At 47.0% G+C, this 15745-nt stretch overlaps 1 protein-coding gene across 1 annotated transcript in view; it reads right to left on the bottom strand.

Annotated features, from left to right (window-relative positions):
* GDI2 (GDP dissociation inhibitor 2) overlaps window positions 1-15745 on the bottom strand; it is a 28011-nt gene that overhangs the window by 4855 nt on the left and 7411 nt on the right. The window contains exons 2-7 of the mRNA XM_083572898.1: window positions 11056-11163; window positions 8142-8241; window positions 5454-5588; window positions 3881-4079; window positions 2268-2399; window positions 814-913 (exon numbers count right to left, since the gene is read on the bottom strand). Of these exons, the coding sequence (XP_083429024.1) occupies window positions 814-913; window positions 2268-2399; window positions 3881-4079; window positions 5454-5588; window positions 8142-8241; window positions 11056-11163 (774 nt within the window). The remainder of the gene's footprint in view (window positions 1-813; window positions 914-2267; window positions 2400-3880; window positions 4080-5453; window positions 5589-8141; window positions 8242-11055; window positions 11164-15745) is intronic.

Raw genomic sequence — 15745 nt, 5'->3', positions numbered from 1 at the left:
ATGCTCTCTGTTTTTGTGTGTGTGTGTGTGTGTGCGTGCGCGCACGCACGCATGCTTCTGCTTTCTATCAATAGTTATGCCCTCAGCAATTTCAACCCAGAGCAGCCTTCTTCTCAGCTTTAGGTCCCTGGATGTTCTTGAACTACAATTCCAGTCATCCCTGACCACAGGCCCTGCTGGCTAGGAAACAATGGAAGTTGGAGTCCAACCACATTTAGGGACCCAAGGTCAAGGAAGGCTGCTGTAAAGACTCAACTTAGCTGGGAATGCTGCACAAGATTACTCAGAGGGAAGCATTAGCAGGGCAATACATCAACACCAGCATCTATAGATGCCAACAAGCACCTTCCCCAACTTGGTGTGGGGAGAAAGGAGAAGAGGAACACAAAGGATGACCCCAAACTTCTATCAGTTATGCTTCGAGAAGTTCACAGATGACGTTTCAGGGAAGCAGCCATGTTAATCTGTTGCACAGAGAGCCCAGGGTATCCTTCTGCAGAACAAAGAACCCTGTGAAAGCTTGAATTCCCATGGCATAAGTTTCTGTGGGGCACAGCCCACTTGTCCAAGCTGCTATAAAGAAGGGGGAGGCAGGGGCATCCAGAGAAGTGAGAGCTGAATGACTCCATTTGTGTTAATTCTGCCACCAGTTTGGCCAAGGGTGATAACTGCATTCAAGCACAAAACCCAACCGGGACCTGCAGATCTATCACCTTGGAGCTTTTCAGCCCTGTTTTCCCATCCCAGCAGAGGAGCCAGCGAATGGCAAACAAGTTTTGAGCGGAAGAGAAAAACAAAGTCGCATTACCGTACCTCCCCTTCCGATTTCACTCCAACCACTTTGCCGTTTTCTATGACGATCTCTTCAATCGGTTTGTTCAGCATGTAGGTGCCTCCATAGATAGCGCTTAACCTGTCAATGAAGTAACATAGCTCAGAGCGGTGCCGGCGGTGCCAGTTGCGGGTTCGATCCCTGTATGGGACAGCTGCCTATTTCTGCCTTGCAGGGGGCTGGATTAGAATTCAGCCTTTCTCAACCTGTGGGTCCCCAGATGTTGTTGAACTACAACTCCCATCACCCCTAGCTAGCAAGGCCAGAGCTCAGGGATGATGGGAGTTGTAGTCCAACAACATCTGGGGACCCACAGGTTGAGAACCACTGGATTAGACGATCCTCGGGGTCCCTTCAAAGCCTGCAATTCTATGCCCACCTGGCAAAGTGAGCTGATCACAAGTTCAGGCAGCTGAGACCCACAGTCCTGCCAACAGCCGGGGGGCGGGCTGGCTATGGAAGGAGCATGCAGCCCCCCCAGACACAAGGTCCCACAGCCCACATTAAAGCACGGGCAGTGTATCCAAAGTATGGAAAATTGTACACAAAAGGCAATGGAGAAGCTCTTTCCTAGATTGGCTTATTAGAACTGGAAGGCTTTGACTCTGCGATAAGTTTGGAAGCCCCGTGTTTGCCAGGAAAAGGAATTTGAGCCAGACAAGGGGAACAATGCCTTTACTCGCAGGCAGGGGTGTAGCTAGCTGCTCCAGCACCCAGAGCGGCGGGGGCCGTGCGAGCCATGCAGGGGGGCGCTACACGGGGGCGGTATGGGGATTGGCGCACAGGAGCAGCGCACCGAGTTGCCCATGGAGTCTGCCTGGCAAGCCCCACGCTGCCATTTCAGGCAGCGCGGGGCCCTGAGCCACCACATCACTCCCAGGAGAGATGCGTAACTCAGGCGTGCTGCAGGTCAGGCCCTGCGCTAAGTGCTGACCCCCGCGGTGTGCCAAGGACGACACCCTCTCCCTCCTATGCCCCTGCTTGCAGGCAACTCTGCTGGGAGGGTATTATACCATGCCTTGGTCTTTAGGGCTTGGGTTGCACAGAGTGGCTGTACTGAGGACTAACAGCAACTCATTCCCTTTCTCTCAGTTTTCACCGCGCAGGTGGCTGTGTGCTCCAGCCACACGACTCATTGAGACCCCCAAGCCTCTTATGGGTCAGGCAATTGGCTTTGCACATGGGTCCCACGCAGCCCAGCCTCTCGCTGAGGAGGCCCATGGTAAAGGCAGCAGCTGCCCATTGATTTCCCAAGGGAAAATCCCCCCCGTGGCAGACAATTCCTCTGCCAGCTGCATGTCGATTCCACAGAAAAATCAGAGGGGCCTGGAAGCAGAAAGGAAGGGAGCCCCAAAGCCTGCGAGTGCAGAGAACGGATAGGCAATTCAGTGGAGCCACTTGCCAAAAAGGAAAAAGGAAAGAAAGGTTCTCTCACCTTGCAAATCCTTGGGGCAGCTCTCCCAGGCCATAAAGGGGATACAGGTAGGGACTTTTGCCGTATCTAGCCAGAGACTCACTGTACAGTTTAATCCTGTTGATTGTTTCCTGGCAGGGTTGGTCTAGGTAGCTGAGGGGAAGAGGAGAGTTTATATAATGAGGATCAGCTTTTCAGACACCTGGCTTGATCACTGCCTTTGTGCGTTTCTCTGCACTTCTATGTCTAAACATCTAAAGAGGTTTAGGGATGAGAGTCTTAATATTTTTGGTCTACCGTTATTTTAACTTTTCAAAAGTCTTATTATTAAGCTTTCTTAATAACCACTTTGTTTATGGTTTTCTGTAAACTCCTTGAGGACTTTTACAGTCAAATTTTATAAAATAAAATGAATGAATCGGTTCCACTCTTCCTTTAGATGTTTCTCCACTAACTCAAACTTCAGTTACGCACTGCACTAGAACACAAAAGCCTCTCTTAAATCTTAGCACACAAGATGTTTCTCATGAGCACTTTTTAAAAATTACACATTTCTATACCACTAGATGGGGGGGACCGACCTTGTAAAGTGCGGATCAGAAGAATATAGAATTGGGTCACGTGACAGTGCGAGCTGGTGTAAATAAAAATGTTTGAAGCTGGCACTCAAACACAGAAAATAAACCTGCCTCATTAATTCCACAATATAAGCCCTAGCACGCTAAATGGTCCCTTTCTTGTGGCCAAACAGCTGTTCATGCTTCCCCAGGTCTCAAAAACAGGCAGGAATGCATGGAGAAAGACAGTCCTTCAGGTAGGTTTTTTGGCTTTACATTACTACTGCTACTAATTAAATTTGTATATTGTTCTTCATTAGAAGATTGGAGGGTGGTTCACAACATAATACAAAATACATAATAAAGCAAAAATAAACCAATGACCGCGTCACCCCAAAACACATTTAAAAGACCGTAGAATGTTAACCAGCCAAAGGCCTGAGGCAAGACCTTAAATTTGGTCCAGTAACAAAGTACAGTGAGATTAATTGGAAGTCAGTTTTAAATCTCTTTTCTATAAATTTTTTAATTGTTCTCAATACCAGGAGTATATATGATGAGAATTATATTCTTATGTCTTATAGTGTGGTGGTTTGTTTGATTTTTCTGTTATTTGTTTGTTTGATTGATTTTTTACTTGCATGTATGTCTGTTTTTCATAAATGTATTTTAAATTAATAAAGATACATTTAAAAAAACAATTTGGTCCAGTAGCGTACAGACAAACGGGGCAGATTCTTCAGTAGTAATGTCCCATGTTGTCAACAACCAGCTCCTATCAAGAGCCAGACTGCAATAACTTACACCAGCTGCAGCCTCTGCATGAGCCGTAGGGGCAGCCCCACATAAAGCACATGGCAACAGTCCAGTTGGGCCATTGTGGCTGCGCTGTCTCAATCCTGTAGCAGCAGTCACAGCTGCTGAACTGGCCAAAGGGGCTTCCAGACATGGAGGCCGCTTGAGCCGCAAGCAATGGAACAAGAAGCACCCTCGCACTACTGCACACCTGTCTCTTCAGGAAGAGTGGAACCCCACCCAGAACAGGCATCTCTCTCTCTCTCTCTCTCTGCCACTTACTCATCAGTTCTGTACAGTGCAAGGGCGTGGCCTGTGAAATCTATGACATCCTGGCCCAGGTCAAACTTCTTGTACACATCACGCATCGTGTTCTTCTTGGGATCGACACCTTCGAAAGTGCGGGCATCGTTCTCGTCAAAGTTGGCAACGTACACCAAGAATTTCCGGAAGCGCCTTTTTTCAAACAAGCCCATCAGACCTACAAAACAAGGAGACAGGTCAGAAAACAGAACCTTTTCCGAAAGTTAGGCTGCAAACTTCTTCTGGATCCACAAGAGGGGGGTTTCAGCACCAACCTGGGATAAGTTACTGGACTTGCATTTCAGCAGCAACACTGCTGCAGTTTAGGTAAGCATCGAAACTGAGGCACTGTCAGGCCTTCTCCAGTTTGGTTTCCCCAACTACCTCTCCTCAGAAGACACCCAGCTGACTTTGGCACATTGTTTTCCACCTTGCCCACCAGCAAACATGCAGAAATTTAAGAGCAGCTATCTGCAAATATACTGAATCTGCACCCTTTTTTTGGCCATTACAGCCTGTTCTCCAAAAACTGCCAGGCCTGATCTGGGAATGTATGTCAGTGTGTTTTCAGACCAGGAGCGTTGCTCTGCTATTGGCAAGCTCCAGAGCAGCGATTCCTTCTACCAGGGCAAAAATAAACCTCGTTTGAAGGCGGGCTGATTCACCTCACAAATCCGAGCACGTGGCCATAAACCAAGTGAGACCATTAGCGTTCCTAGTTTAGTAGTCTATACCAATGAGGAAAAGCGGCCCAACAGCTGAGGCAGTACTCCTTCCTAGCTCTGCTACTAGAGAGCCTTCAAGTTACTAATTGCCAGGGACTGGACTTGGGGCCTTATGCAAACAAAAGCAAGTGATTTACCACCAATTCTTAGGCCCCAAGCCTCAGAATTATTTGAAGGTGTGAACAGGCATGTAATAGGAGTGACCCATGGTCACAGTACTGAGACAAGTGCTGTTAGACTGCAAAAAGCTTTTTGAAATTTATTATGGAACCACGAATATGCAAGATAGTGATTGTTCTAGCATAGATATCTCATTATAAGCCTCACTATAAGCCAAGTTTATGAATGGCATTAAGGAGTGCAGATTGGGCCATCTGACTAATAATTGCTGGGAAAGTGAATGAGAGCCAGACCTTTGAACTCATCCCTGTTTTCTATGTTGTAAAAAGTGGAAAAAGCATTATTCTTAAACATGGCACGCTAGGAATGCTTCAGCTAGCCTGCATAGACATAAAGTTCTCATATATTCAGTTGGTATATTCTTATGGTACAGAAGCATATAAATATTTTTTATAAATAAATAAGAATCTGTCACACAGATCCATCCATTTATGGTGAAGCTGTACCAGTGAATTCAAGCACTGCAAATTCAGTTTAGTGCTTATAAGTTAAAACCAGACTCGGTCTTTTGTACTAATTTGTTCTACACTTTTGAACAAAAATTTCTGAGGAGCGCAAGAAGTTTGAGCGCAATAATTTTGGACTCCGTATCTTAGAACTCTGGTGGGGAAAGCCAGAAGAGTGCTGTGAAAGCTCCATCTCCTTACTGGACGCCAGGGCTTCTGCCTCAGTCGAAGGGACTTTGTAAATCTTCCCTCCCTTGTAGACGAAGCTTCCTTCAATCACTTTGAAGTCCAGGTAACGAGTGACTTCTGTGTACAGCAACATCTTGACCAGCTGGCCTGAAACCAAAGCAAGTTTAATGAATAAGAGTCAGCTGGAGGCAGCACAGGTGAAGAAGATACATTGAAAGACCCTGGATGACCAGTCAAACCATGTATTCAAACCATGTATACAGCAAGCCGGGAGGAGGGGCGGACGAGAGCCATGGCTCCTGTCCGTCCCTCCTTGCTCCTCCCAGCTCGCTGTAAAGCAAGCAGAGCAAGAGCCACATAGAGCATGTCAGCGGCTCTAAACTCTGCTCGCTTTACAGCGAGGTGAGAGGAGGGACGGACGGGAGCCACCGCTCCTCCTGGCTCGCTAAAACAAGAAAAGGGGAGAGCCTCTGACACGCTCTGTGTGGCTCTCGCTTTGCTTGCTTTAAAGCAAGCGAAGCAAGAGCCGCGTAGAGAATGTACGCAGCTCTTGCTCTGCTTGCTTTACAGCGAGGCAGGAGGAGTAAGGAGGGATGGACAGGAGCCATGGCTCTCGTTCGCCCCTCCTCCTGCCTCGCTGTAAAGCAAGCAGAGCAAGAGCCGCTTACATGGCTCCTGTCCCGGCGTCTCCTCTTCTTGCTCTGGTTCCTGCGTCACCTCATTTGATTCAGAATATTTTTTTTACTTGTTTTCCTCCTCTAAAAACTAGGTGTGTCTTATGAAGCGAAAAATATGGTATACGGTTGTTGGCACTGCTTACAAAACTACACGTGCTAAGAGTTGCACAGGATTCTGGAACTTCAGCTACAGTACACTTGACAGTTATAGGACTAAGAGAACCGAAGGTCTCGGCATGCTCTTTTTTGTAAAAGCAAAACAAAACCCAGCCCTGCAGATTAAGTGATTAAGCCCTGGACTTAGCTTAATTCAGAGATGGGGGACCAGTAGACCCCCAAATCATCATCCCTGACCTTTAACTTCCTGGCTCATTCTGATGGGAGCTGGAGAGCCACGGCTGTTTCCTGCTCCTGCTTTAATCAAACAGTTACGGCCAGCTAGAAAAATTTAAAGCCCTATGTGGCCTAGGACCCACGTACCTGTGGGACCGCCTCTCCTGGTATGCCCCGTGGAGGACCTTAAGGTCCACAAATGACAACATTTTGGAGGTCCCGGGTTGCAAAGTGGTTAGATTGGTCTCAACTAGGGCCAGGGCCTTTTCAGTACTGGCCCCGACTTGGTGGAATGCTCTGTCTCAAGAGACTAGGGGCCCTGTGGGACTTGACATCTTTCCGCAGGGCCTGCAAGACGGAGCTGTTCTGCCTGGCCTTTGGTTTGGACTCCGTCTGACCCTTATGTTTTCCTTCCCTTATGGTCTTGATCTACGGGCTACTTCTAAAATGAGGCTGCATTTTAAATTGCATTTTAACCTGTATTTTAAATTGGTCCCCCCATTACGATTTTACTGTAATTTTACTAGTGTTAGCTGCCCTGAGCCCGGCTCTGGCCGGGGAGGGTGGGGTATAAATAATTTTTTAAAATTATTTTTATTATTATTTTTATTTGGGCTGCAGGCCACCTAGCAACCAAGGTGGTTGCAGTGCACTCAGGGCCAGGTTAGTCTCCACAGCAGCTAGGAGCCTAACTAGGCTTGTAATGGAGAAGTGACAGGCCTAGGTTCATTACTGGAGGGGAAGGCTATCTGTGCTTTCGGCCAGGACCAGACTTCTCTGAGGATGGATGACACAGTGAGGCACTCTGCCTGCGGCAGCCCACACAAATAAGCAACTCTGTACCCCTTTGGAAAAGGCCATAAGGCGGTAGCTCTGATTATATAAGGATATATACTGCCCATTCTAACACAGATGCTATGCAAATATGCAAGCTATGGCAGTGGATCCCTAGGACAACCAACTTGGAAATAGGGGTGGGCAATAGCTGGTCTTCAATATCACAATATATTGCCAGCTAAACATCGCGATATATTGATATATCACAATGTCTGAAATAAGGGTGGAACGGTGTACAGTTGAACAGTAATGCTGAGCAATATGTGGTTGCCAACATCATGTTATATCACCAGCTAAACATTGCAATATATCAATATATCACGATATCTGAAATAAGGATGGAGCTATGTAGACACACTGGTTGGCTTCACGGTTATTCCTGCGCCATTTTTGCTGGTGCCTGCTTTTGTGATTCGCTGCCGGGGAGGGGAGAGCTGAGCTGGCTGAGTTAACAGGGGCTGCAGAAATCAAGAGAAACATTGGCTGGCTTCATGGTTTTTCCCACTTTGTGATTTTTGTAAAGCACACACACATGCACACCGATTTGCGATATATTGCCAAGCCAAAAATCATGAAACCAGTATCACGATATGAACTTCACACTGGTTTGGGACAATATACTGATATATCACCCAGCCCTACTTGGAAGTAGTGCCTATAAGTTAACTGGGTCCCAGTACTGTTTGAAAAGGGATAAACCTAAAGGGAGGCACTAATATCTAACTCTGGGGAGGGGAGCTGGAAGACTGGCATACAGAGGAGAGCAACCTACTCAGGTATTTGTGGCATTAAAATAAAGAGAAGAAACCTGACGTTTTAGAGAAGGCCACCAAGGAAGATGCCAACCACTCACCATTTGCCATAAGGAACTTGGGGATCAGGTCCACATTCCAGTCTCTTCCCCGGCCCATGGACTCCGGTGGAGTTCCCGGCAGGCTAAACCTTTTGTACAGCTTTGAAGACAAGAAGTTGTGTGGTTAGGACTGTGGTTATGCCTGCAGGAAGGTCTGTCAACTGAGAAAGTCAACTGAGTACTTAAGAGCATGCAGCGGGTCCCCAGGCAAAGACTTCTAGCTCAGCTGAGTCCACCCAATTGTCCTACATATCAGCTCTCCATCCCTGGTCCCAGATGTCATCCTGGGAATCTTGGGGGCACTCCTGGATGCATTGCTGCTGTAGGAGTACGTACCTTTTACCAGCTTCATCTGCATACCAGCTACAATTGGATCGGGACTACTTGGCCCCTGCAGTGCATGCATAGGTAACCTCGAGACTGTGCTCTACATAACTTGGGTCCAGAAGTTCCAGCTGGTGCTGAATGCATCAGCTTGGCTGCTGATGGGGCAGGCACCTGACAGGATGGGGCACCTCTGCGAAAATCTGCACTGGCTACCCAGGCGCCACCAGGCTAGCTTTGCGGTTCTTGTATTAATATACAAAGCCCTGAACAACCTGGGTCAGGACACCTTAAGGATTGCTCCATCACCAAGACCACCCAGAGGACCACTGGGAAGTCATCCATGTTTCAGAAGCACAACAGGCTTCACACTGGCTCCCAGTACGTTTCCGAGCACAATTCAAAGTGTTGGTGCTGACCTTTCAAGCCCTAAACGACCCTGGTCAAGTATACCTGAAGGAGCATCTCCACCCCCATCGTTCTACCTGGACACTGAGGTCCAGTGCCGAGAGACTTCTGGCGGTTCCCTCCCTGCAAGAAGCCAAGTTACAGGGAACCAGGCAGAGGGCCTTCTCGGTAGTGGCGCCCGCCCTGTGGAACGCCCTCCCACCAGATGTCAAAGAGAAAAACAACTACCAGACTTTTAGAAGACATCTGAAGGCAGCCCTCTTTAGGGAAGCTTTTAATGTTTAATAGACTATTGTATTTTAATATTCTGTTTGAAGCCGCCCAGAGTGGCTGGGGAAACCCAGCCAGATGGGCGGGGTATAAATACTAAATTATTATTATTATTCACCTAGAAGTCAGGTATTTAGTGCTACCTATCCCAAGCTGTGGAAGTCCCTTTTAGCAGAGCTTCAACAGATGTCCTCACTGCCTGAACACCTTTTCATGCTAATGGGCCAATTCAGTTATTGAAATATCCTTTGATATGTCAGCTGTTTTGTGATTATTCTTTGTTGTTTCTATGACATTTCATATTCTGTTGTATGGTTTGGTATTTTATATGAGTGGGGTGGTTTATTGTCACAAATACATCTAGGGAAGGAACATGGCTTGGCCTTAAATATGACGAAAATAAACAATTCTGCAAATGAAAGCGGCTGAAAAGACAAGATGAGAAACCTATGCAAGTTTCATATTTATGCAAGTTAGTGCCAGAATTTGGATTTGACAGGCTCCTTGCTGCTCTGCCTATATGGGAGTGCAGTGCTTGGCAGTACCAAGCCAGGAGCGGCTGGTATGACAGCCCTCTGGTTTAGAAGCTTTGTCCACCCCACCCCTGAGCCTTTCAAATTAGAGAAAAGCCTATCAGATGATCTGCAGACTAATGCAACCAGAAGCCATTTTATGCCAATTAAGCCAGATTTGCTCCGAGGAAAATCTGCCTATTTAGGATACTGAAGGCAAAAATGAACTTTTTCAGCAGCCTTGCTGCAGAATTACATACACAGATTGAGAATAAATCCATTGTAGCAACTTGAGAATCTAGCATTAGCTGCAAATATAAGGGGCCCGACGTTCCAAGAGGGCTACACAAATCCTGTGTGTAAGCTAACTCAGTAATCAAGCTACCTACTACTTTGTGGTTCCGGAACACCTACTCAAATCCTGCCCCAGAGTGCTAGATGCAAAAGCCAGACTGCTACTGAGTGAGCGGATCAGGGCTTGCAAAGTGCCATGCACAGAACACCACGAGGGCCCACCAATTAGTTGATTGTTGCCGCTTCCAAAGCACTGTGAGTCTAGGGCTTTGCAGGTGCTGCCAATCAACTGATCAGTGGTGCCTGCAAACTCTCATTGGTCCCCCAGCTGTACCATTACCTGCCCTGCCCCTGATGTCATCAGATGTAGAGCAGGTGGGCGTGGCTTGGCCAAAACAGCCTCACAGGGGAAGTGTGCAAGTTCTGGTGGGCCCAATTAGTTCTGCAGGCTGCAGAACTGCCCTATTCTAGGACACATTCCACACTGCCACCCACCCCCCTTCAATCCCCTCCTTAAAAACCTGCCTTCTTCCATGGAATCACCCCTTAGGCTTCATGTTCAAGCATGACAAGGTTCAATACATGAAGCTGAAATAACACATGCCTTTCTAATTTACGCCATCTCTCCCCACAACTTCCTGTTGTCTCCTGCACTGATTTATAGGCTGCAAGCCCCCTAGGTCCTCTTAAACTCTGCAGAGCCCTGCACAATGATGGAGGTCTATTACTTGTGAAAGATGCTCTCTCTTCACAAGGATGAAGCACCAGGCAAAAAGGTCTGCAAGTGGACCAAATTTCTATGAATCCCCCCGACTCCCTAGCCATGCCTCAGTTGCATCCTGTGTTTTAAATCGGGGTGGATAGCCTGTGTTTCTCCTGACTCCCGCTTGCCTCAGCTTGCAGGGTCTGGGATGAAGAACTGTAGTCCCAACAATGTCTGGAGGAATCCAGGCTCCCTGCCCGTTTTAACTGGTAAGCTTGGTGGGGCAGGGACAGAGTAAAGCAGCACCATGCACATGAATGCTGCTTTAGTTTTGTCTAATTTCGGCAGAGAAATTAAGCAGAATCTGAGTATTCACAACATAAAGCTGTCTGGGGATACTCACATCTTCCAGGGGTGTAATAGATGCACTTTCACCTCCATAGTAAGCATTGCGATCCATGTGAAGAACCTTCTTCCCATTCACCGACATTATGCCAGACAGAATACATTCCTGTGTGAGAGAGAAACAAGCGGCAACATTAAACCAAGGAAGCCCTCGGGTTTTGCTCTTTCGTTCACAATCTACCAGAGCTTCCGATGGAGGTGGTGACGATGGGAGAACCACTACCCTGTGCTAAGTGAATCTAAGCAGGTGGCCGCTGGAAAAGGCAACTTGTCCAATTACTGCAACAGAAAATGTGGACGTAGGAACAGAAGACTAGCACTGGAAGCAACTGGGGAAAATTGCCAGCTGTTATTTATTAACTAATGTCTTGAAGCAAACCTGTATCAAGGTGGTATCCTGTCAGCAGGTACTCCTCTATAAACTGGCACACAAAGCAATCTGAAAGCCTGAAAGCTCTGCACTCCCGGATATGCAAACAAAAAACCGACCGGTGCATTAAAGCCACAATGCTGGGGAAATTTGCAGAAGAGTGCAGAATATGTTTACTTGGGCAGGTCCTTTTCAAAGCTGACTTCCGTGCTGCAAGTGAAAGCTATTGCCAACCGGTTAAGGTGTGACAAGTATACCATCCGTCTGCTAAGCCGGGAGAACAGCTTTTGCTTTACAATCGACACCCGAGTGGTAGACTGCACTGTTTTGGAGGAACATTTCCACCAAGAAAAGCACAGCCAAGCCAGACCTCCTCAAATATTCCAAAGCATATTTCAATAGCTTGACACATCAGCCTGCCAACACTGCACAGCTACCCAGCCCAAAGCAAGGGAGGATTCCAGAGGCGTGGCTCTGTGGGCAGGCGAGGAGAAATCGGCCACATGCCCAGTCACTTCCACTTCCTTTAGCAACCGACATCTTCAAGTTTAGCTCGTGCTTTTCCCTGCCTCCACACGGAACCTAAAGCAGGAAGCCTGGTGGTCATGCTTGGGGAGAAAAGCAGAGAAAGCGCAAAGCCAGATTTGCATGTGCTGCTGCAAGGCAATCCTCACATGACTTCTCTGCCTTAGAATACTCCAACAGCACCCGGATAATGAGTAAGAATGTGCTGTCAGGAGCCAAAAGAGAATGCAGAGAAATGGGGAGGGCTATACGTCTCTATTGCCAGCCAAGTCTGCCTGGAACCACTCTTCCCTTTCTCTGGAGAAGGGACAGCCCCCTCTGAATTTACACCCTTAATTATAGTGTATGTTCTGGGTGTTCAATGTAACCTGCTTTGGGAGGCAACTTGACTGAAAAGCTGTGTACCTGAAGCCCAGTGTCTTCTAGTTTCTTTGAAAGTATCTGCAACACGAGTAGGACAGGTCATCTCAATTAATTCTAAGCCTTTGCACAGAAGTCCTGCCCTGAAGCTACTACTTTTATTGCCAACCAAAGAATTTTAAGCCTTTGAGAAATCTGGATCCATTATCCCCACTTCACCACCAACAGATTTTATAGAGGGCACAGCAAGGGTTAAACATGGCAGAGTCAGTCAGTGCTGTTAGTTAGCATTAGGCAAGCAAGATCCTGCCTACACGTTCTTGGTTGGTTCAGTGCCCAGTCTCAAACTTGAAAATCTAGATTTACTCCAGGATAAGATGCCCCAACGGCAACTGCTGCAGTTTAACCTATTGCAGTGCCTCGATTTTTTCCACAAGAGTCCATTTCTCCTACTTGGTTCAGGGCAGCTATAATATGTAGAGATACTATTCCTGGTGGTACTAAGACAGGCATCCCCAACCTGCAGCCCTCCAGATGTTTTGGCCTACAACTCCCATGATCCCTAGCTAACAGGACCAGTGGTCAGGGATGATGGGAATTGTAGTCCAAAACATCTGGAGGGCCGAAGGTTGGGGATGCCTGTGCTAAGAGGATGTCAGGAAGTAAAATGGCTTCAGCAGCTCCATTACTAGACTAAGTACTTTGAAGTAGCTTTTGCTGTGAGCCAAAAGCAACTTGCAAACAGGCTAACATGTTTTCAGTTAAAGAGTGGAGCTAGGCTTGTAATTAGGACTGATCCTAGGGCAGTCTATATTCTAACTTTACAGCACATGCTACAGGTTAGATATTTTAATGCTTGCTTATATTCATGAAGGTGTAAAGATATTTCAATGCCTTCCACAATTACAAGCAAACACCCACAGAGCTTGGTCCTAAGAACAGAGTAATATTAGGATAGCAACAAAATTCACAGGAAGAAGCTGCTGGAGGAAAATTCAACAAACAAAAAAATCCCTGAGCAAGACATGATAGCAGCTCCCAGGCAGCATACAGAAATTCTCCTGGCCTCTCTTGCGAAAAAAGTCAGAGTTCCTGTTCTATTTGTTTGCCAACAGCATCGTGGCTAGTGGGTTTTACAGGTCAAGATGGATGGATATACCAGTTTTAGATAGAGCTTCCTTTACACCAAGGGCATGAGATAAAACGGTTATTGAGGTTAGCCGCACAAGCAGGAAGTTTCCAGGCAAGTGGGCTGCTTGTATGACAAAGGTCCGCGGAAGAAACAATGGGACTGGTACATTCCTCAACCCAAAGCCACAGCACTGGATTAATGTTACTACTGTGAGAGGGATTAAGGCTGCAATCCTAATCCTATTTCCCTAGATGTAAGCCCCACTGAGTTCAACAACACTTGCCTCCCACTAGACGTTGTTAGGATTGAACTATAGATCAGTTGACTCCCAACTGGTGGTCCACGGACCCCATCCAGGGGGTCTGTGGCACCACTCACATAACAGAAACTACATAGAAGTACCAACATTTTCAAAAGGAGGGGGTCCATGGTTTGGCTTTTGAAAAGGAGGGGGTTCACAGTACTTAGCTACTTGGGATCCACGGCTGTAGATTATTAGCTAACCTATGGGCCTCCAGGTATTGTTGAACTACAACTCCCATCAGCCATGCTGATAGAAGTTAGCCCCTCCCCCCATTATACACAGTTGCATTGGGATCCCTTCTCACAAACAAGGAAAAGTAGTTGGTTTTCTGCTAATTCAGCTAAGGAGCAACAGTCAGGACAGGATCCTGCCATATGCTTCTATTCACTTATCTATAAGTACTAGCAAAATAGGAAATCACTTCAACAACCTACTATACACCCAAATGCAGAGGGGGAGCAAAATGTAAACTACCAACATTTATATTTTGAACACATCTTGTATCTGACAAGCTGTGGGATCGACAGCACGTACACTGCTAATCCCATTTAAAAATTATCTGCAAGCCCACATCACAGTTTAAGTTAGAATGATTCCCTAAGGAAGTTAGATTGGCTTCAACCAGAGCCAGGGCCTTTTCAACTTTGGCTCCGGCCTGGTGGAACGCTCTGCCTCATGAGACCAGGGCCCTGCAGGATCTGATTTCTTTCCGCAGGGCCTGTAAGACAGAGTTGTTCCGCCTGGCCTTTGGCTTGGAGCCAATTTGATTCCCTCCCTCCCTTTCTTTTTTCTTTTCCTTCTCCTCCTGCGATGAGGCTACATTTTAATATTTTAATGGCCTTGGCTGGGGAGGGCGGGGTATAAATAAAAAAATATTATTATTATTATTATTAAGTTCTGACCAGATTTCTTCCTTTTAGCTGACAGGGCCAGTTATATGAGGTTCTCAGATCTTTAGCAAATACTCCAAATGCCACAAGTTCCCCATAAAGGAGAAGCACAACATAGTTGGGAAGGGGAAAACATATAGATAGTCCGGTGAATACTACACACACGGTTGCATCATGTTGTAGCTGCAATTACAGTCATACCTCTTGCTACGTTTGCTTCAGGTTAAATCTTTTCAGGTTTCGTCTTGAGGTGACCCAGAAGTACCGGAAAGGGTTAGTTCCGGGTTTCGCCGCTCGTGCATGCGCAGACGCTCAAAATGACGTCACACACACGCACAGAAGCAGTGAATTGTGACCTGCACACGTGCGGGTTGCATTCTGCTCATGTTGTGAACAGGGCTCCAGAACGGATCCTGTTCGCAACCAGAGGTACCACTGTACACTGTGCAATCTTTGACATATGCCAGCGTCACAGGTAGGACTTGAGTGGAAATGTGGGCACCACAATACCAGCCATCATGGAGCTGCTGGCATCCAACAAAAACTCCAAGACCATCTGCATGACATGGTCACATGGCACTATACTGCCAGGTGAAATAATGACCGCTTTTGGTGCAAAACTGTTGCAGCAGCAGTTGCAGGTTTTACTAGGAGGCCCCTCTCTACAACTCAGAAGGGTTCTATTTGGTCTACTGCTGAGTTGGAACCAAATACTCAGAATGCATTTTGCAATCTGTTGAATGAAACATGTGCACGTACAACTTTGGGTAGGTGTGCATAAGCACAGAGTTCCCCCACAGACCAGCCAGAATGGGAGCTTGAAAGGCAGGCATGTGGCTATGTAGACATTTTGCCCAGAATGAAGATAAGCACTGTAGCTATTTGTTGTAGCTCTGTATTTTGTAGAGTGATTTCCAAGTCTGCATCAGGGACTTCTAGTCGAGAGTTTATATGCTTAAATGGGCTTTCAGCTTTTTGATCGCCACAGTGTGTGTGACAATGCTGAGATCTCCAAAGTTGAGAAGAAGGCTGGGGGACTGCTTGACTGTTGTGGACCTGGAGTAGCCCAGTCATGCAAGGCCAAAACGGCAACCTCGCCAGGAACAG

This window comes from Podarcis filfolensis, assembly GCF_964270895.1.
Source record: "Podarcis filfolensis genome assembly, chromosome: 10".
Lineage (NCBI taxonomy): Eukaryota > Metazoa > Chordata > Lepidosauria > Squamata > Lacertidae > Podarcis > Podarcis filfolensis.
This window is presented reverse-complemented; position numbering and strand designations above follow the sequence as displayed.